The 23,169-nt window shown below is 40.9% G+C and overlaps 1 protein-coding gene across 1 annotated transcript; it reads left to right on the top strand.

Moving 5' to 3' along the window:
• Window positions 1-7,247: 7,247 nt before the first annotated feature.
• LOC109169373 lies at window positions 7,248-8,534 on the top strand. Its single transcript, XM_019318256.1, has one exon. It carries the CDS (start codon window positions 7,248-7,250, stop codon window positions 8,532-8,534), a length of 1,287 nt encoding a protein of 428 aa, XP_019173801.1.
• Window positions 8,535-23,169: the final 14,635 nt, after the last annotated feature.

The following is a 23,169-nucleotide window of genomic DNA, read 5'->3' as shown; positions in this document are numbered from 1 at the left end:
GACTATTAAATTTCAGGATTTTAGAAATGGATTACCAAAGAAAGCTTGGATTAATTCTTCAATTAATCCCCAATTAGTATTTAGATTTACGGGGTGTCACAATAGTAAACGAGTGTAATTGAACGATTTCATACTTAATTGAATTATTTGTGAATAGCGTTTAAATGTCGTAGACATCATTGGATGCTTCTAGTTATTTGTGTTGAATCAAAAGAAGTCTATGTATTAGACACCATGGCATGTGGTCGTGACATGGAGATTAAGCCAACATTGAATATGTAAGTACACGCGCGCGCGCGCACACACACACACACAAAAAAAATATATATATATATATATATATATATATATATATATATATATATATATATATATATATATAGAAGAGCGCTCATATGCGGCGGGGTCTTACGGTGCGGCGGTGCGGTCAAATTCCAGAATACACCAACAATGTTAACAATATGCACCAACAGTGTAATAAAAACACACCCCAATGAAATGTAATAAAACATCACAAAATACACCACAGACTCAAAAAAACACATCATATAACTCATCACCCCCAATGGTGTATTTCCGAACAGTGTATGGTGTTTTTACTCACACCTAATGGTGTGTGTTTGGTGATGCAGGGCTCTGTTTACTCTGTTTTGTGTGGTGTATTTCCTAACGTTGATGGTGCATATTTGGTGAACTATTGGTGTTGCCGCACCGTAAGAAATAACCGCACCGTAAGACACTGCCGCACCTGAACCCGCCTCTATATATATATATATATATATATATATATATATATATATATATATATATATATATAGAATCCGGATCAGGTGAGGACCTAATTTTAGGTGAGGACGTGAGGACTAATCTTGTGCGTTTGTTTTTTTATTTGGATGGTCCAGATTTGAGTTCTTGAGATGACATGGATTGATCTTTTTTGTTAAAGTGGGATAATAGTGTCTTTTTCTATTTTTTAAAGTGTGAACGCATGTATAATCCTTGGCCAAATTGGTTTCCTATTTTCTTGGATCATCACCGTTGCAATTTGGAGCCACGATTTCTTCATCATTGATTGAGTGTTCGCCCATGCAAACTAATCAGTATTTTTTATTTTTTTTCGCTTGTTCTTTTGAGTATAATATTGTCTATATTTGGATTGTCGTGTATATGTATAAATGCCTGGGTAGTACAATTGTGCATTCGTGTGTGCTGATTGTGCAACCTAGTGTTGTAAGTTGTGCACTATAGGCTAGGGAGTTGTGCATTATAGCACATAGTTCAATGCATCGTAGAACATTGTATGTTCACTGTATGATTTTTTGGCGGGGTTTGAATGCACAACAATGAAGTTATTGATGCACAACACTCAGTATAGGAATGCACAACACTCAGTATAGGAATGCACATATTTTAATAAGACTGATTTACCCTAAATTTATATATTTTAATATTTTAAAGGGATTTGTTTTCTTAATCCGTGTGATTTGTTTCTTTTAATCTCAATCATACATCATTCTGATTTAATGGTCTAGATTAGTCCTCACGTCCTCACCTATTAAGCATTATTATTTATAAATTATTTATGAGCGTATATTATAGGGGATTTCGATCGGCAATAAATTTACGAGGGCAAAGAGCTAAAAACAATGTTAGTTGGAAGAGAATTGAGGTATATATCAAAATAAAAGTTAATATTTTGTTATAATTTTATCAGTAGTGTTTCTATTGTTTAACTTACTAATATATATATATATATATATATATATATATATATATAAACATAAAAACTCATATTTTGTAGTGTCCTCAACAACCGGGCGGTGTAGAGTGCGGGTATTATGTGTTGAGATATATGTATGAGATATGCACTCTATATTATGAATTTGAATATTTAGAAATGGTATGTTAAGTTTAATAAAACTAAATACTTTTAAATTATATTTTATTAATGTTAAAACTAACTATTTGATTATTTTAAATTTTCGTAGGCATTTGGGGCAAAGTCCTACTCAACATCGCAAATAGATGAGATTCGTGAGGTTTGGGCCAAATATTTTAGTGAAGAATGTTTATAAAAATTTTGTAGGTAAACATGTTGATATGCTTATGAATTTGATATTCCAGTGTTGAGAACTTTAATTCAAGTGTTGATATTTGAATGTGTTGAAAAGTTTAATTCAAGTGTTAGATATTTGAATGTGTTGAGAACTTTTATTATGTGTTGAATGTATTTAAGTATTGAATGTATGAACTTTAAGCTAATGTGTTAAGTATTGAATGTATGAGTTAATTTTGAAGTAATTTTGTTGGTGTATTGTGTTAAAGTGTTGAGGCTTTGAAATGGTTGTGGCAGTGACAGTGTTGGTAGTGTGAATAATGTTTTTTATACAGGATAAAAAATTGGAAATTTTATAAAATAAATTGAATAAAAAATAATAATAATTATAATCTGCGTATGATGCAGATTGTATTTTTAAAAAATAAATAAAGAAAAAGCACTATCTGCGTTGGACATTCTTGAACTTCTGATATAGATAGTCATTTTAAATTTTAATAACTACAATATGCGATATCTTTTCATACAACAATCAGCATCAAATCCTGTGTAAGATCAAACGCAGATTGTCTACTAATCTGTGTCTGAAGTAACCTCAGACACAGATTGTTCATACAATTTGCGTCTCTGGCATATTCGTATGAAGCACTTTAGACGCAGATTGTGCTTTACTTCAGACACAAATTACTGAATATGTACTAGTGTATGATGATATTGTCAAAACTTTGTATTATGTTAGACATATACATGGGTTAAATAAAAACCTGATTTGTCTTGGTAGTTTGCATGCTAATGGTTTATTCATAGATTTCAAACTGATAGGGAAACCATTAAAATAAGGGTGCTCTAATTTTTTATTTTTTTTTTGAAAACCAAACAAACTGCATTCATCACAACAAATCACAAATACAACTGGGTGGAATAATATCCCACACACCAAGGACAGAGGATGAAACTGCCGACCGCGCGAGAACGTGAGCAACATGATTCGCTGACCTATGAACATGGCTAACAACAAAGTCACCAATAACACGAGCAAGTTCACGGCATTGCTCTAAAACTAGATCAACATAAGATAAATCTAAAGAGACAGAATTATAGTTCTTGCAAAAGTTCAAGCAGTCTGACTCAATAGTTACGTGAGACACATTTCGTTCATTCAACCATGCTAGTGCCTCCTTTACTGCCATGGACTCAGCAACATACGGATCCCGAGTACAATGTAATAACCCTCCATAAGCCGCTATAAAGCCTCCAGAATGATCACAAATAATAGCACCAAATCCCAACTTGTCACCTAGAAGCGAAGCATCCACATTACACTTGAAGCGCCCAAATGGTGGAGGAAGCCATGTGCTCGTAGAAGATGCAGCCAGTTGGCCAACTTGAGCAGTTGTGCTATACGTCTGACTCCATAATGCCACCAAATTTTCAACTTGGCATAAGATCATTGATATAGTCCAATCTTTAGAGTTCCATAATTTGTCATTGCGCACCTTCCAAAGGGTCCAGAACCGTGCCAACATATGCCACTCCTTAGACAAATCATGCAGATCAAAAACCTCTTCTACAAAAGCAGACCACGAACGACCATTTGAGGTGTTTGCATGCCCCCAAACCTGGATCGCAAGTGGACACTCACAGAAAACATGAACAGCCGATTCCACAACTGAAGCACAAAACAAACATCCCCCTCCAGCAAAGGGTGCTCTAATTAATTGTGATAAAAAGGAAAAAAAAAAAAAGCACAGGGAACATTTATAGGTTGTTGGGAAATATTGTTGTAGGTAGAGCACATTCTATTGAGCCTAGTGATGATACTACTAGGTTGTGAAAGTAACATTTGGTCATATGGGTGAACGTGGTTTGTCCGAATTGCACAAAAGGAATCTGTTAAAAAGAGATAAATGTTTTAATCTACATATTCTTTAAGTTCTGTGTCCTTGGGAAACATTAAAGAGTCAGTTTTTCTACTAGGAAGTATAAAACAAAAGGGATTCTAGATTATGTGCATTTTGATGCACTACAAGAAAAATGCACAAAATCAACACTACAAAGACAATAGCTTTTGACAAAAGTATTGTCTTTTAGGTAAAAGACAACAATTTTGTCCAAAACCGTTGTCTTTGACGCAACTTTTTTGTCCAAGGCAACGGTTTTTATCGAACCATTGTCATTAATGTGTTGTCTATGTGCATTTTGTAAAAAGACAACACTACAAAGACAATTTTTTTTTTATGGACGTGAGACACGTACGTGCAGGATTCTGAGGAAGGAAGGTTGGGAGCTGTACACGTGGACGGTGTAGGGGGTTGTGCTATGAATAAGAGCGCCTTGTTTTTCCCTAGGACATTACGATTTAAACCTTACAAGCATCTTGGTTTAGCGGTATCTGGTTTACGCTATCAACCCAATCACTTGGGTTCGAGTCTTGTTAGTTATGTTGTTACTTTCTGAGAGAGGTTCTTAAAAATAGATCTATGGATGAGATTAATTGGGTGAGTAAAAATTTGTGTGTGCATGTGTTTTGTGCAACATAGAGATAAACTTAATATGCATACATCATAATGCCTAATATGTACACATGTATTATAAATCACCACAATTAATTTCATATATAGATCTATTTTTTAATGGATGGGAGTGGTTCTCATGGACTCATGAGAATGTTGGTTCTCATATGATCTCTAATATATATATATATATATATATATATATATATATAGAGTTGCACTCGGGTGCGAACGGCTCGCCTAGGCGCGAAATAGGAATGGATTCTGTTCGTCCACGTGTCCAGATCTAATGGATGAGAAACACTGATTTTTTAAAAAAACGCGGTGGCATTTTCGTAAATAATTAAACATCGAAGTGCAAGTAAAATATATTACAAGTGCATGTAAAATGTATTATAGGTGCAAGTAAAAATTTACACTGAGCATCAATACTTAGTTGCACTTATAGTTCTAAGCAGTTGCACCTATAGTTCTAAGTAGTTGCACACATAGGTATAAGTAGTTGCATCTAGGTGTATGAATGTTTGCGAGTGGTTTTCAGGAGTATTACTACCCGCTGAACTCAGATCAATGAATGTTAACAAGACAAAATTACATGCACTTATAGGTGAAAGTAGGTGCACATATAGTTATAAGTAATTGCACCTACTGTTATAAATAGTTGCACATATAGTTATAAGCACACCCAGGTGCATGAATGGTTGCGGAAAGTGAATGCTAACAAGGCAAAATTATATGCACTTATAGGTGAAAATAGGTGCACTTATAAGAGATTTTACTTGCACTTCGATGTTCAATTATTTACGAAAATGCCACCGCGTTTTTTTTTTTTAAGTTATTAGATCTGGACACGTGTCACGCGCTGATTCGTTCGCATTTCCTTCCTGGGCACTTATTCGCACCTGAGTGCGTCCCTATATATATATATATATATATATAGTTCGGATTCGGTTTGACTTGTTACTCAAACTACTTGAGTTTAAGTTTGACTCAACTTTATGTAAACGAAATGAATTTCAATATTTGTCAAACTAGACCCGAGTAGCTCATGAGTACGTAATTTAACTCGCTAATACTCCTATTCAACTCTTAATGTGACAGTACTCGATAGATTTACTCCTATTCAACTCTTAATTTTTTTTAAAAAAAAAACTCATAAATGGGGTCAACTAGTTTTATTTTTTTTTTACAATGTATGCATACTTTCTCAATGCCCCCACACTGGGGTTTGAACCTGAGACCTCTCATTTGAAGGGGCACAACTATGCCACTTGATCACAAGGCCTTTGGCAAGTTAACTAATTTATAAATAGCTGATTAATATGATTTTATTGTCACATTATGATTTAAACACTAATGGGTTGTTTGGTTCACGTAATAAATTTGGAGGGAATAGGAATGTTATTCCATAGGAAATGGAATATGTAAGGAATACATTATTGATTGTATTCTATTGTTTGGTTCACTGAAGGAATAGACTTTAGAAATTGTATTCCAAACATTTGGTTGGTTAAGGAATAGAAATTGAATATATGTTTAAAAGACATAAATGCCCTTGTACAAAATATATTATTATTGTTATTATTATTATTATTATTATTATTATTATTATTATTATTATTATTATTATTATTATTATTATTATTATGCATCAATTAATCTTTATTCCATAATCAACTACTAATTAATATATCATCATCATCATCATATCAGGTCAATTTCCTACTAATTAACATATCACCATTATTCTTTATCAACAATATTAAAACAATGATCTGTAAATTATGAAACAAAATATTTATATAAATAACAAAATTTTTTAAAGAACATTTAATAATATTCAGAAGAAGAATAACATAAGTTATTTTTAACAAAATACTCAAAACAATCCAATGATAGTATCAATGTTCATAAAATATACTCCGTAAATATGAATACTTATTAATTTCTAGCAAGGAATCTTCTGATCCACTGTAGTCTTCGATCAGGATCAAGACAAAGAAAAAAAAAAGCTACTTTATTAGGATGATCAGTGAGCTTTAACGAAACAATTAAGGTCTATTTCATCACAAGTCAAACCATCAACCTCTTTTAATGCACGATCAAGATTTTGAAACATATCCATATCACGATCATATTGAAGACCATCGGACAAGTTCTTACCAACCTTTGACATTGTATTGGTTATTAGCTTCGCAACATTAAGCATATTCTCAACATATATCTCAATAGCTTCATCATGATCCTCTTTCTCTTACTTGAATTGCTTCTTTTTTTACCATCATTTTGTGGCTAAGGTTGTGTACTCGTTAAATCAATATCATCCAAACCAACAAATGCATTATCTTCTGTGTCAACTCTTATATCATTTTGTTCTTCATCTTGTATTTCTTCAACTACGTCATCCGCTGTATGTGCATCTTTTCCAATTGCACAATCTTTAGAATATATTGCATATAACTCATTATAAAACTTAAAGCTTCTTGTTCTAAAAGGTGTAGCTTCTTTGCGACTCTATAATAAACATATAAAATAAATTATTAGAAGATGAGGAGGAGGAAGACGAGGATCTATCCGATGGGGAGGCCGATGATCCACTCTGTCCTACCATTCGGCTGACTAAGGCGGAAGTAGAACAGATTAGGGCGCCGTGGAGGAAGGCCATCATCGTTAAGGTGATGGGAAGATCGGTAGGCTACGCGTATCTGCTAAGACGTCTCACCTCGATGTGGAAGCCGAAGGGGAAAATGGAGCTCATCGCGATTGATAATGGCTATTTCATCGTCCGTTTCGGCGCGGTGGAGGATCTAGAACACGCGATGTTTGAGGGTCCATGGATGATCATGGACCATTACTTGCTTGTTAAACCATGGATACCGGATTTCGACCCCTACGCCGATGTCACAGAGAAAATCCTAGTGTGGGTAAGAATCCCGTGCTTACCAGCTGAGTACTATAACTTGATTTTCCTTAGGAAGCTCGGGAACAAGGTGGGGAAGACGATCCGCGTGGATCAAGCTACAAGCCAGGTGTCGAGGGGTATGTTCGCACGCATATGTGTGGAGGTTGATATACGGAAGCCACTCATCTCAAAATTCACCTATAAGCAGCGAGTGAGGTCGGTGGCGTACGAAGGCATCCACTTAGTGTGTTTCTCATGCGGAATATACGGTCACTCGACAGAGACATGCCCCAAAACGAACAAACCTGCATCGGAAAGTGAAGAAACAGGAAGCAAGAAAGAAGGCAACGCTGGATCAGGGGACGTGCATGGAGTCATTGTTGGCGTTGAACCTTTTGGGAAATGGATGATCGCTCTGGGGCGCAAGGGCAGAACTGGGGGTCGGCAGTATGAGAGAAACAATGGTGGAGCGGTTGGGAAGAAGCAGGTTGCGCAATCTGGAAATTCTGGGCAGATTAAAAAACCTCCAGTGACCAGATTTTCGGCTCTTGTTGATTTGGAGGAGGCTGGGGTGATGCATTGGGAGGAGGACATGAATGGGGATGCAAATGTTGACCAGTTTTTGGAGAATTGGGATGCTGGTAAAACTCTGCAGTCTAACTTACACGCTGAGCAGGGGGCGAAGAATGGCAGAAGACGTCCAAATGTAGTTATAGCTGAGAAGCAGGTTCAGAATGAACCGTTTGTGCCAGAGGTTGTCCGGGGGAGGGGAGAAGAAGAGATTTCAAGGGGGCTACGCGTAAGACGGGGGGTTGGATCGAGACGAGCGGCGGAAGAAGACGAACATACAGTCGTCAGAGGTGAGCAAGGCGGTCTTGTTATTCATGCATCACGTGTGGTGGTGGGGAACGAGGCCGGTGACTTACCCCCGCCCGTTTGGCAACCTACTGAAGAACACCACGCTGACCCGCCGGACTGTTTCGACAATGAAGGGGATGCAGTCATGGAAGTTGAAGGCAATCCAGCGGATCAGGAGGTTTATGAGGCCCCTTTGGGCGTTTGAGTAATGTTTACTCTGCCATTGTATTTGTTTTTCGGTTTGGTTTTGTTAGCTTCCTTTTGGAGCTCTGTTTGTTTTCTCTTCTCTCTTTTCTTTTATTTATTTATTTTATGGATTTTTTGTTTTGGAATTGCCAAGGGGCGTGTGGACGGGTGGTCCACCGTGCCCTAAAAAATCTGCTACAGGTCTATAAGCCAAGCATCCTGGGACTTTTCGAGCCCAAAGTGTCGGGGGACCAAGCTAATAAAATCTGCGCTAAGCTCGGGTTTTCGGATTGGATCCGCGTAGAAGCTGTAGGCTTCAGTGGGGGTATTTGGGTTCTTTGGAAGGACCCAATACACATGCACATTTTGTTCACCCATCCTCAATTTATCCTTCTACAGGTGCAGCAGAACGGCCAGTCACCTTGGGTCCTGGCGGCAGTGTATGGCAGCCCGGCTCCGCACTTGAGACGCCGGCTATGGAATGACCTTTCCCAGTCGCGAAGGGCCCTGAACGGACCTTGGATGGTGGCTGGGGACTTTAATTCAGTGGTCTCGAGGGAGGAAACACGCAACTATAGCTCCTATTCAACGCAACGTAGTTCGGATTTTGTACAGTGGATCCAGGACGAAGGTCTTATAGACATGGGGTTTACGGGGCCGAAGCTGACTTGGGTCAAGGATGGTGCTTCTGATGATGGGAAGGGAGCTCGTTTGGACAGGGCTATGTGCAACCTCGGTTGGCGTGCCCGCTTTCCAGAGGCTACGGTGGAGCACTTGCCCCGGGTGGCTTCGGATCATGCTCCGCTCCTGGTAAGGCTTTTTGGGGGAACTCGACCTAATATTGTCCAATTTTTCAACTTTCAGGCTGCTTGGACTACACACCAGGATTTGCCCGAGGTAGTCAAGAAGTTATGGAAGACCGATAAGTGTTTCACGGATAACCTACGGCTGGTAGCTGATGGGCTTCAAAGTTGGAACACGGAGGTGTTTGGCAATGTACACAAGCGCAAACGAAGTCTCTTGGCTAGAATTGGGGGCATTCAGAAGATCTTGGCCCAGCGACCCCACTCTGGCTTGCGAAGATTGGAAAGAAAGTTGCAGGCTAGTTTGGAGGACACCCTGTATCAAGAGGAATTGATTTGGTATCAAAAGTCTAGAGAAGATTGGATAAGATCGGGGGACAGAAATACAAAGTTCTATCACGCTGCAGCTACTATTCGGAAAGCACGGAGCAAGATTTTGGGTCTGCAAGACGATACCGGGACGTGGCTCCCACAGGGGGAGAATCTAAAAAATCATGTAAGGGATTTCTATATCAAGCTGTTCACTGACTCCACGGAGGGGGCTCTTGAGCGCACCTTGGGTGCTTCTTTCCCAGTCTTAAGCCAGCTGGATTGGAGAGTGTTTAATAGGGAGGTGACGAAGGATGAAGTCAAGGAGGCTGTTTTTGATATGAAGCCGTTTAAAGCTCCGGGCCCGGACGGCCTACCGGCAGGATTCTATCAGCACACGTGGGAAGCCACTGGGGACAGCATTTTTAACCTGGTTCGAGATGCTATATGAACCGGCCGGCTCCCGGAGGGCATTAATGATACTTTGGTCGTGCTTATTCCTAAAGTTCAGGTCCCTGACACTATCAAACAGTTCAGGCCCATTAGTTTGTGTAACGTGAGCTACAAGATCTTAACAAAGCTGATCACAAATAGACTCAAACGCGTTCTCCCTCAAGTTATCGGGCCCTATCAAAGTTCCTTTGTCCCAGGGCGGCAGATCTCGGACAACGTACTTGTGTACCAAGAAGTTATGCACACCATGCGGGAATGCAAAGGGAAGAAGGGTTACATGGCCATCAAGCTGGATCTCGAAAAGGCTTACGACAGACTTTCGTGGACTTTTATTAGAGAAACACTAATTTGGGCAGGCTTTAATGACATTTGGACTAACATTATTTTGACTTGTATCTCCTCTTCCAGGTTAGCGATCGTGTGGAACGGAGAACGTCTGGAGCATTTTCGACCCTCGAGGGGTATACGCCAGGGCGATGCAATGTCCCCGGCTATCTTTGTCTTGTGCATGGAGAGGCTTAGTCAACTTATTGTTTCAAGGGTAAATGATAGGGCGTGGAATGGTATCAAGTTGGCTCCTGCGGGGCCCGTGTTATCTCACCTCTGTTTTGCAGATGATATGGTCCTTTTCACCGAGGCGTCCTACGATCAAGTGGCGGTCATCCAAGAGTGCCTAGTTTCTTTTTGTCGAGAATCGGGGCAAAAGATAAGTTTGAACAAATCTCAGGTCTTCTTCTCAAAGAATGTCCACCCCAACTTAGCTCAGGAAATAGCAGCTGAGCTGGGTATCGAGGAAACAAAAGATCTAGGACGATATCTAGGTGTGCCATCTATACATGGGAGAGTAACTTGCAACACATACTCGGGTCTCCTGGAGAGAATATCGGCCAGGTTGGAAGGATGGAAAGCAAAGACACTCTCTTTAGCTGGGCGGGTCATTCTAGCAAAATCAGTACTAAATGTCATTCCTATCTACACTATGCAAACTGCAGCTTTACCGAAAGGTGTCTGCAACGAAATTGAAAAGAGGACCCGTCGGTTCTTGTGGGGCCGCAACGAAGCTACAGGAGGAAACAGGATGAGCCTGGTTAATTGGGACACGATCACAACGGAGAAAGTTAACGGTGGCCTGGGTTTAAGGAATATGCACGCTATGAATATTGCTTTCCTGTCTAAGTTAAACTGGCGAATTAGAACGGAACCCAATGCTCTTTGGGTGAGAACTCTGATGACCAAGTATGTAAGAAACGCTGACCCTCTTTTAATCACACCGGGTAGAAGGAGTACTTCCAATGCATGGAAGGGAATTCTAGTCGCACAGGAAGTCTTGGAAAAAGGAATTTCGCGAGTGGTTCGGAACAGGAAATCCACGCGGTTTTGGATGGATTCTTGGCTAACACCCAAACCCCTCTATGAGAAACTACAGGGCATCTTGAGTCTCCCAGACCTATACGCCAATGTGGAGGATTATTGGGACAGACTTAGGGGTTGGAAATGGGAGAAACTAGAGCAACATCTCCCTCCTGAGGATCTTGAAAGGTTGGCAGGGTATGGCTTGGCGGAAGAAGAGATTAACGACGGCTGGGGCTGGAACCCGGACCCCCGGGGGCGATTCTCGGTGAAGTCAGCGTATAGCTTATTGGTTCATTCCGGAGGTCAAGAGCTGGACAAGGATTGGGATCTTATCTGGGCTATGAAGGTGCCGGCGAGAATAGCGATGTTCGTCTGGCTTGTCAAACACGAGAGAATCATGACTAACCATGAACGTACTAAACGCCATTTAACTGCTGATGCTAATTGTGTTTTTTGTGCAGGTCATTGCGAGGATTTAAACCATTTGTTTCGTAGATGCGGTGCTGCTAAGCAGATTTGGGAGCAGTCCTTACCAAGGAGTACGCGGGAAGCTTTGCGAGACCTTGACTGGAAAACGTGGCTTACTTTGAACCTTCGAGGGGATAACAGGCGCGGCTTTGAAGACGGATGGCCGGAGCGTTTTTGCACAAGACTCTGGTGGCTGTGGAGATGGCGAAATGAAAGGATTTTTAATGGCACTTCTACACTGCTGGAACAAAAGTTACAGTGGCTTCGGCAGTGTGATGATGAGACGAAAAGGGCGTTCGAGTCCGTGCAAAGACCTCTACCGAGATTTTCCCGGGGTGTAGATGCGCGGCTCACTTGGTCGAGACCAGAGGAGGGATGGTTAAAGCTGAATGTTGACGGCAGTCGGTAGGGAGACGGGAGGGCTAGTTGTGGGGGTGTCCTTCGAGATCATAATGGAGCCTGGCGGAGAGGTTTCTTATATAAAATCGGCAGGTGTTCGGTTGAAGCTGCGGAAGCCTGGGGTATTCTACAGGGTCTTCGGATGGCACACGAGTACGGAGCAAGACGCGTCGTCCTTGAGTGCGATTCGAAACACCTGATGGATAGTCTTCGAAATGGCGAAGGGCTGAGGGACATGTCAAATAACATCCTCTGCATGTGTTACCGAGAAGTAGCAGGTTTCTCCGAGTTGAGATACGTTCACATTTTTAGAGAGCAGAATAGACTTGCGGACAGGCTAGCTCACATGGCAGCAACGCATCAAGGCGGAGTCGCTGATGTTATCACATCTGTGCATGTTTTTATAGCTTTTCTGATTCATTTTAGAAACAAAGTTATTGAATCATGTCCATTTATTGCTTGTTTTCCTTGCTTTCTCGTTAGATTATGTTTTTACACTTGTTTTGAATGTCTTACGGTGTTCGGTAGTGTTTTTCTTCACCATTACAGGGTGAGCGTGAAAGCAAGGGAAGAACTTCAAGCACGAAATGATCAAAAGAGGAAGAAGCCGAAGCATCAGCAATTCGACGCGTCGAGCCCATGCCTCGACGCGTCGAAAATTTCCAGTAGCCTCAAACATCGCACAGGCTGGAGGCTCGACGCGTCGAGCAGACTTTTGACGCGTCGAGGTCGCGGGCAGCTGTTGACTTAAAGGACTCCTAAATTGATGCCATCAGGGTTCGACTATAAAAAGACCATCTTCTATCAACCCTAGTCTCCCTCTTCTTCTGCAATTTGGGTGTTTTGAAGGCAATCAAGAGCAAAGCACAAAGCGGACCAACTTGAAGATTTACAACTAGCTTTGGAATAGAGAATTAGCTAGAAAGATTTGGGAGAACTCTTTCACTCTTACTCTTATCCTCGTTGGTATTTGTTTATCTTTGAGCATTGAATTTACTGTTATTATGGCCATGAGTGGCTAGATTCTTTAGGGATTTTTTGGGTGAATTTGTTTATGAACCTATGTGCCTTGTTCGTTAGTTTCTTAATATATTTATGTTTGGTTTTATGATTTGTGTTGCAGTCTTGTCTTAACCTGTTGTTGTTGGTAATTAGAGGCCTAAATTACTAGCTTCATAGTCATATTTGTGTCACCAATGGGAATTGGGGCATAAACTAGGGCACACACGATTGCACCTGATAGTTAGACCTTGGGAAAGGGGAACTTATTAGGGGAAGTTAATTCCAGATTATTACTCATCGGGAGATGGTAGTAATTAGGAATAATTGAATGCTTATCTTCGATCTTATCGGGTGTTTAAGCCACGGGAGTGGAAATTCACTAGGAATAGAGATTACGGGAGTAATTCGATTCCACTTTGCATTCCCACACAGATCTTAATTCCGAACCAAGTATTACAAATGTTAATTGGCACTAGGTGATTAAACATTGTGATCCCAAGAATCCCATTTTGCTCTATTGTTTATGAAACCTTAATATTTGTTTAATTTCTTGCGCGTTATCTTATGCAACCAATCAACCATCAAGTTTCGATCAGACTAGCTCTTGTAAGTAAGCGAGTAATTAGTATTTAGTACCCCATCTCCCTGTGGTTCGACTACCCGAATACTCCGGGTATTATTTGTTTGCAAATATACTACGCATCAAATTGGCACCGTTGCCGGGGAGGTGGCGCTACGTGCTAATATTAGTGAAAGTTTTATTGTTGGAGTCTAGTTTTTTAATTTTCTTTTCTTTTATTTTAATTTGTTTTTCTTATTTTCGCTATTCGATAACGAGTTTCTTGTGTTGAGCTGTGTTTCTGTTATCAGCGGACTTGGTGTTATATGCGAACTCGCTCTTCAGGGAACGAAGGACTAGAACCTTTAAACCCAGAGATCGAAAAGCGAGCCAAGTTCTTAAGAAAACAGGTTAGGATGGCGAACAACGCGAATCAGAACAATCCGGCTCTCGGTGGAGAGGGAGTCAACCAACCACTACGCATTGGGAGGCCCATTTCAGATTACGTTGCTCCAGATGCAGCGGGACATGGAAGTATCAATGTGCCAGGGGTTGATGCTAATAATTTTGAGATAAAACCGGCTATAATTCAGATGGCTGCTTCGGATCCTTTTGGTGGGGCACCAACGGAAGACCCTAATGCTCACATTGCAAAATTTCTGAGGATTTGCAGCACTTTCAAAATTAACGGAGTCCCGGGAGATGCTATCAAGCTCCGCCTCTTTCCATTCACTGTAAGGGACAAAGCCAACAGTTGGCTTGCCTCTTATCCGGCGAACTACTTTGAAACTTGGGACCAGTTGCACAGAGAGTTCCTTAAGAGATTTTTTCCCATATCTAAGACTCAGAAAATGAGGAGATCTATTCAGAATTTCAGACAGTTAGCTGGTGAGTCTTTGGCAGAGTCATGGGAGAGATTCAAAGAGATGAGGATACAATGTCCTCATCACGGTATTCAGAATTGGGATTTAATGATGGCTTTCTATGAGGGACTTCTGGACAATTCAAAAATCCTAGTCGATGCTTCATCGGGAGGATCATTTACAATCCTAGAGCCAGATCAAGCTGAAGAATTATTGGAGAAGGTTGCGATGAATGGGACGACTTGGTATTCAGAGAGGTCTCCCCAGAGGTTGATAGGAGGCGTGTCTGAAATTGATCAGATATCCGCTCTATCGGCTAAGTTTGACACTGTAGCCACCTTAGTTCAGCAGTTGGCTCAGATTACTATCAAGAATCAAGCTTCGGGTTACGATTCTAAAGCTCCTCCTCCTTCAAGACCTGTACTGATGTGTGAGTTGTGTGGAGGAGAGCACAATTCCGAGGAGTGTCTCAGTGTTGATTCTCAAGCTACAATGGAACAAGTTGATGTGGTAGGGTATGGTGGTATTCAACCGGCATTCCAGCAACGAGGAACCTACAATCCGAATGCATCGAGGAATCATCCTGGTTTCTCTTGGGGTAATCCAGCTGGGGCGGCTAATCCCCAGTACTTAAACAGTAGAAGTCAACCACCAGGATTCCAGGGGCAGCAAAATTTTAGAGGAAATCATCAACCGCAATTCAGGCAGAACCAAGGATATCAGGTTCCAGTAAATCAGTCCAAGCCTAATGTGGAAGCACCAGTCCAGTCGAATATGGAATTATTATTGGAAAAACTGGTTAAAGGACAGCTGGAGGTTACAGAGAGGTTGGATCGGATGGACGCTCGCCAAAATATGTTTGAAAATCAGCTAGCAAATCAACCATCTATATCAAGTACTAAAGTCACTGGTAAGTTGCCAGCTATGCCCGAACAACCAAGAGAACACATGAACGCTGTCACCACTAGGAGTGGGAAGCAATTATTGGACCCACCGTATCCAAATGGGGAACAAGTGGTGGTCAGGAAGAATCTAGGGGGTGATAATGAGAAAGTGAATGAGGGTGTTATTGCTCAAGATAAGGAGGATGAGATACAAGTAATTGAACCCGCAAAGAAGCATACACCACCTCTACCCTTCCCACAAAAATTCCAGAAATCTAGGAAAGAGGAAAGAAGAGCAAACTTCTACAGTTTGATCAAGCAACTGGATATCACCATTCCTTTTATTGATGTTGTGACCGAGATTCCCTCATATGCTAAGTTCTTGAAGGAGATTTTGTCCAACAAGAGGAGAGCTGAGAATCGGGAGACAGTAGCAGTAAGTGAAGAATGTAGTGCTCTAATTCAAAACAAGCTTCCTCCAAAACTTAGGGATCCTGGGAGTTTCTCTATCCCTTGTGTTATTGGAGGATCACTTGTTCAAAAAGCTTTATGCGATTTAGGGGCAAGTGTGAGTTTGATGCCCTACTCTTTGTGCCAAAAGCTGCGACTTGGAGAGCCAAAGCCTACATCCATAACTCTTCAGTTGGCGGACAGATCAGTGAAATATCCTATCGGAATTCTGGAGGATGTGCCAGTGAAGATTGACAAATTTTACATTCCGGGAGACTTCGTGGTTTTAGAGATGGAAGAAGATGCTAAAATTCCTATTATCCTTGGGAGGCCATTCTTGGCAACCGCTGGAGCTATAATCAATGTCAAAAAAGGAACTTTAGTTCTTGAGATTGGCGAGGACAAAGTTGAATTTAATGTTTTTGAATTGGCTAACAAATCTTCTTGTCTTGATTCTTGCTTCTATGTAGACGAAATCGACTCATGTGTTGCGACTTATGAGAGGGGTAAATGGATCTCCAATGACCCTTTACAGCTCGAAGGTGAAGATTCCACAAGGAATGAATGCCTGGAGGATGGTACGAATGTTGAGGAATCACAGGAATTGCCACTAGCACTCCTTGCCTGTAACCTTGAGGAAAAGGGACCACCACAGGTAGAATTAAAACCTTTACCAACAAACCTGAGGTATGCTTATCTTGGTCCAAATTCTACGTACCCAGTAATTGTAAGTGCGCATTTGAAAGATGAGGAAACGGAAAAGTTATTAGATGTGTTAAGAAAACATAAGAGAATCATTGGATACACTATTGATGATATTGTTGGAATTAGTGCTTCCTACTGCATGCACAGGATTAACTTAGAGGATGGGCGTAGACCTAGTGTTGAGCACCAACGTAGGTTAAATCCTACGATGCAGGAGGTTGTGAAGAAAGAGATCCTGAAACTGTTGAAAGCTGGCATCATTTATCCTGTTCCTGACAGTAAGTGGGTCAGCCCTATTCACGTGGTCCCAAAGAAAGGGGGGACAACTGTAGTCCGCAATGAGAAAAATGAGCTCATTCCTACCAGGTTAGTCACTGGGTGGAGGATGTGTACGGACTACAGGAAGTTGAACGACGCTACCAGGAAGGATCATTTTCCTCTTCCGTTTGTTGATCAGTTGATTGAAAGGATGGCTAAGTACTCTTACTTTTGCTTTCTTGATGGTTTTTCGGGGTTCTTTCAGATCCCAATCCACCCCGACGACCAAGAGATGACTACGTTTACATGCCCCTATGGCACCTTTGCATATCGAAGGATGCCATTTGGGTTATGTAATGCACCAGCTACATTTCTAAGGTGCATGTTAGCCATTTTTTCCGATTTAGTTGAGAAGACTATGGAAGTTTTCATGGATGATTTTTCCGTCTATGGTTCTTCGTTTGATAATTGTCTAGATAATTTGGATGAGGCACTAGGAAAGTGTCAAGAAGCAAACCTTTGTCTTAATTGGGAAAAATGTCACTTCATGGTACAACAAGGGATTGTTCTTGGACACAAGATATCAGAAAAGGGCATTGAAGTTGACCCGGCCAAGGTGGAAGTCATAGAGAAACTGCCACCACCGGTTTCGGTAAAGGGAATAAGGAGTTTCCTTGGCCATGCAGGGTTCTACCGGAGATTTATCAAAGACTTTTCAAAAATCTCTAAACCTTTAACTCAATTGCTTTTAAAAGATGCTAACTTTGTTTTTGATGATGCTTGCCTTGAAGCTTTCTGCAGATTGAAGAAGGCATTGACAACAGCTCCCATAATGTCACCGCCAGATTGGGACTTACCTTTTGAGATTATGTGCGATGCTAGTGACTACGCTGTGGGGGCCGTCCTTTGTCAAAAGAAGGGCAGGTGCCTACACCCAATCTACTATGCAAGCCGTACTCTGGATGCGGCTCAGGTTAATTATGCCACAACAGAAAAGGAGATGCTGGCTGTGGTTTTTGCTGTTGATAAGTTTCGGTCCTACATAAACGGATACAAGGTCATTGTCCATACCGATCACTCGGCATTGAAGTACTTGATGAGCAAAAAGGAATCCAAGCCAAGACTGATGAGATGGACCCTTCTGCTTCAAGAGTTTGACCTGGAGATCTTAGACAAGAAGGGAACGGAAAATCTTGTAGCTGATCATTTGTCCCTATTAGAGAATCAAAACGAAGTGGCTGAAGGAGAAAAGGTTCCAATCAATGAGTACTTCGTGGGAGAGCAACTGATGGCTCTTCGTGCTTTTATGCCCTGGTATTCGGACTTGGTAAATTATGTGGTTTGCCAACAATTTCCACCAAACGCTTCTAGGTCATTGAAGAAGAAATTACAAACTGATGCAAAATTCTATCTTTGGGATGAACCGTTTCTATACAAGAGATGTGCAGATGGAATATTAAGAAGATGCTTGCCCGAGGACGAGGTGGAAAGTGTCTTAAAGCATTGTCATTCATCGCCTTATGGAGGGCATTTTGGACCTTCTCGAACCGCGCAAAAGGTTTTACAGTCAGGATTTTATTGGCCCAGTATATTCAAAGATTCACATGCTTTCGTAGCTCGTTGTGATAAGTGCCAAAGAGTAGGCGCGGTGGGAAGGAGAAACGAGATGCCTCAACAAAGTATTCTTGAGGTGGAACTATTTGATGTCTGGGGTTTGGATTTCATGGGTCCATTCCCCAAGTCTTTTGGTAATGAATACATCTTAGTGGCAGTAGACTATGTCTCCAAATGGGTTGAAGCCATTGCTTGTCCTACTAATGATTCCAAGGTTGTTATTAAGTTCATCAAGAAGAATATTTTTGCAAGGTTTGGGGTACCAAGAGCGTTGATCACTGATAATGGGACACATTTTTGCAACAGAGCGTTGGGGAAAGTTCTTGAGAAGTATGGAATTCATCACAGACTCTCCACACCATATCATCCCCAAGCCAATGGTCAAGTGGAACTGTCAAACCGAGAAATCAAATCCATTCTTGAGAAGGTGGTCAATCCATCTCGAAAAGATTGGTCCGCAAAGCTCGATGATGCATTGTGGGCATACAGGACCGCTTTCAAGAATCCTATTGGAACTTCACCTTTCAGACTTGTTTATGGGAAACCTTGTCATTTGCCCGTGGAGTTAGAACACAAAACCCATTGGGCAGTCACGACGCTCAACATGGATTTGCAACTCGCAGGTGAGAAGAGGCTGCATCAACTAAACGAACTTGATGAATTCAGGCTCGAAGCCTATGACAATGCGAAAATCTACAAGGAGAAGACCAAGAGGTGGCATGACAAGCACATTCTAAAGAGAGAATTTGTCCCAGGAGACGACGTCCTTCTATTCAATTCAAGGATGAAATTATTCCCAGGAAAATTAAAATCCAAGTGGACTGGGCCACACAAAGTGATTAAGGTACATCCATCGGGTGCCGTGGTGCTTCAAGGAACACAAGATGAATTCACGGTCAATGGGCAAAGGTTGAAGCGCTACTATTCACCCGAGGAACCTAGGGTCAATGTGATACATTGTCTTCATCTCCCGACCTACATGTGACACCTGAAAGGAGGTACAGTCGAGCTAGCGACGTTAAACTTAGCGCTCCATGGGAGGCACCCCATGTTATCTTTTAATTTATCGCAATTTTATTTCTTGCTAATTATTTCGTTCTAGTTCGTTTTACAAAATTTGAGTGTTTTCTCTGGTTTCTGTGGCAAACAGCGGTATAGGGGATGTTTTCGGCTAAGTAAAAAGGCAAAAAATCGACTTAGGCGGGAATTTCCACACTGGAAATTTTCGACGCGTCGAGCTCCCACTGATTTGATGGAATTCCCTACTGGAATTATTCGACGCGTCGAGCCCAGTCCTCGACGCGTCGAAACCAATGCACCTCGAAAAATTTCCCTACTGGAAATTTTCGACGCGTCGAGCCATAGGCTCGACGCGTCGAGACGCGACAGAACAGAAGGGTTAAAATCGCGACCAGTGGTCCGTCTTTCTCCCCAAACTCATAATTTTCTCTCAATCTCTCACTCGCCCAAGGTACCCCAGGTCCGAACCCTCTGGTTCTCCTCTCCATTCACTTCCTAAACTTACAAGGTAACAACAATCACTCTTTTCTACTTTTAATTTCTTGATTTGGTGGTGCATTTTTGCTCTATTCTTGGGTAGGAGCCCTACCCACGAATTTTTCCCCTGATCTTAAATTTTTAGTAGATAAATTGCCCATTGTTGATTACTAAAGATTGATTGTTGCTATATACATGTTGTAATTGTTGCATTAGAAACCATTGCACTCACATTTTGATTCTATTTTCTAGGTTTCTTCGTTGGTTGTTTAAGCTAAATTTCACTTTGTTTTGATAATGTTAATTCCTTATTTTAGTCTAGAAGGTTCTACGGCAATACTCCAACTCCTTTTCCTTCACTTAATTTATTACATTGGGGACAATGTAATTCTCTAAGTATGAGGGGGAAGGATTGAAGTATTTCCTTTCTTTTCCTTAGTCTTTGCACTTTTATTTTATTTTCCTTGCACTTTAATTTTATTTAGTCTGTTCTCGTATTCCATTTCGCTCCCTTCACTTGAATTCTTGCTTGAATGACTCATGTGCCTCTATTTCCATTAAACTGTTGGTCTTGATACTTAATTGCTCTCGCTCTCTCGTGTCGGGTAGTGGTCTGTTTTGGTGGAACTTGCTGCATCTCATTATGCCATGGATGAAATCATAGTGTAACACTTCAGTGATTTATTTCCCTTGCTAATATACTTGTCACCCACTCATAATCGGACTAATTTCTTGATCTAGTGGTTAGTGCATGTGCTAGTGAAAGTTTATGTGGAATTCCGACAATTAGTTGGCTTACGAAGGCTTGTCTCATTACTCCTCAGGTTTAGTCTAATTTTCGCATATATTGAAATGATTTAGGCCATCCTTTGTAGCTCATAGCCTTTAAACCTGTCCCTACGTATGTGTTATCCTTTGTGTCCCCTTTGAGCCTCTTATTTTCTTTATAATAAGTGCTAAGCACTTATTACCCCTTTGTGATTGTTTTTCTATGATTTACCCCATTATCATAACCCTTAGCCCTTAGCCAAATATTTCCCTTCCACCCTTGAGAGAATGAAACTTTTATCTTCATCTTTTCCGTAAGAAGAGTTTTATGGAGTTGTGCTACGATAAAAAGCAGCTAGTGTTACAAATGTCCAAGTGTGGGGGTCATGAAGGTTTGGATTGAAATTATCTTGCTATATCCAAAAGATGTCCAAAGACAAAGAAAAGTAAATAAAAAAAAAAAAAAAAAAAAAAAAAAAAAGAGTGATTGAAAGCTTTTGAGTTTGGATCCCCACTTTACCAAAGAGTTGCTAAGTTCTTAAAAGGAAGTTGCTCCTTGGAATTATGATTATCTCATCTCTTCCAGATTTTGAAAAGCTATAGATAATTGTGTCATGCTCTCCCTTTGTTATCATTCCTTACCTTTTTTTTTTCCTATAAACCGTGACCCTTAGCCCCATTACAAGCTTAATAAAGACCTATTTGATCTCTACATGCAATGTTAGTTCTATTCAGGAGGAGTAGGAAGGGCAAGCCCAGGATGTTTTTCTGATGTCGTGTTTTGCATAAACCTAACTGAGTACGTGTGCACACTAGATTTCTCACAACTAACAATCTGGGTGCTTGTATGTTGGCTTGGGAGTAGAACGCGGGTGCCAAGCAGAGATGATTCCGGAAGCATGTGTCCTGCAGTGAGTTGGCTTGTGGTTTTGCTAAGTTGTGCACGAGAAATTGGGAGCGATCCTTGTGTTTTGACCTGCGGTTTGATTTAGTGTTTTGCTTGAGGACAAGCAAAGTCTTAAGTGTGAGGGGGTGATGTTATCACATCTGTGCATGTTTTTATAGCTTTTCTGATTCATTTTAGAAACAAAGTTATTGAATCATGTCCATTTATTGCTTGTTTTCCTTGCTTTCTCGTTAGATTATGTTTTTACACTTGTTTTGAATGTCTTACGGTGTTCGGTAGTGTTTTTCTTCACCATTACAGGGTGAGCGTGAAAGCAAGGGAAGAACTTCAAGCACGAAATGATCAAAAGAGGAAGAAGCCGAAGCATCAGCAATTCGACGCGTCGAGCCCATGCCTCGACGCGTCGAAAATTTCCAATAGCCTCAAACATCGCACAGGCTGGAGGCTCGACGCGTCGAGCAGACTTTCGACGCGTCGAGGTCGCGGGCAGCTGTTGACTTAAAGGACTCCTAAATTGATGCCATCAGGGTTCGACTATAAAAAGACCATCTTCTATCAACCCTAGTCTCCCTCTTCTTCTGCAATTTGGGTGTTTTGAAGGCAATCAAGAGCAAAGCACAAAGAGGACCAACTTGAAGATTTACAACTAGCTTTGGAATAGAGAATTAGCTAGAAAGATTTGGGAGAACTCTTTCACTCTTACTCTTATCCTCGTTGGTATTTGTTTATCTTTGAGCATTGAATTTACTGTTATTATGGCCATGAGTGGCTAGATTCTTTAGGGATTTTTTGGGTGAATTTGTTTATGAACCTATGTGCCTTGTTCGTTAGTTTCTTAATATATTTATGTTTGGTTTTATGATTTGTGTTGCAGTCTTGTCTTAACCTGTTGTTGTTGGTAATTAGAGGCCTAAATTACTAGCTTCATAGTCATATTTGTGTCACCAATGGGAATTGGGGCATAAACTAGGGCACACACGATTGCACCTGATAGTTAGACCTTGGGAAAGGGGAACTTATTAGGGGAAGTTAATTCCAGATTGTTACTCATCGGGAGATGGTAGTAATTAGGAATAATTGAATGCTTATCTTCGATCTTATCGGGTGTTTAAGCCACGGGAGTGGAAATTCACTAGGAATAGAGATTACGGGAGTAATTCGATTCCACTTTGCATTCCCACACAGATCTTAATTCCGAACCAAGTATTACAAATGTTAATTGGCACTAGGTGATTAAACATTGTGATCCCAAGAATCCCATTTTGCTCTATTGTTTACGAAACCTTAATATTTGTTTAATTTCTTGCGCGTTATCTTATGCAACCAACAACCATCAAGTTTCGATCAGACTAGCTCTTGTAA

The sequence above is a fragment of the Ipomoea nil genome, unplaced genomic scaffold (genome assembly GCF_001879475.1).
Source record: "Ipomoea nil cultivar Tokyo-kokei standard unplaced genomic scaffold, Asagao_1.1 scaffold3314, whole genome shotgun sequence".
In the NCBI taxonomy this organism is placed as follows: domain Eukaryota; kingdom Viridiplantae; phylum Streptophyta; class Magnoliopsida; order Solanales; family Convolvulaceae; genus Ipomoea; species Ipomoea nil.
Note: the sequence above shows the minus strand (reverse complement) of the source record. Positions and strands in the feature narration are given on the sequence as shown.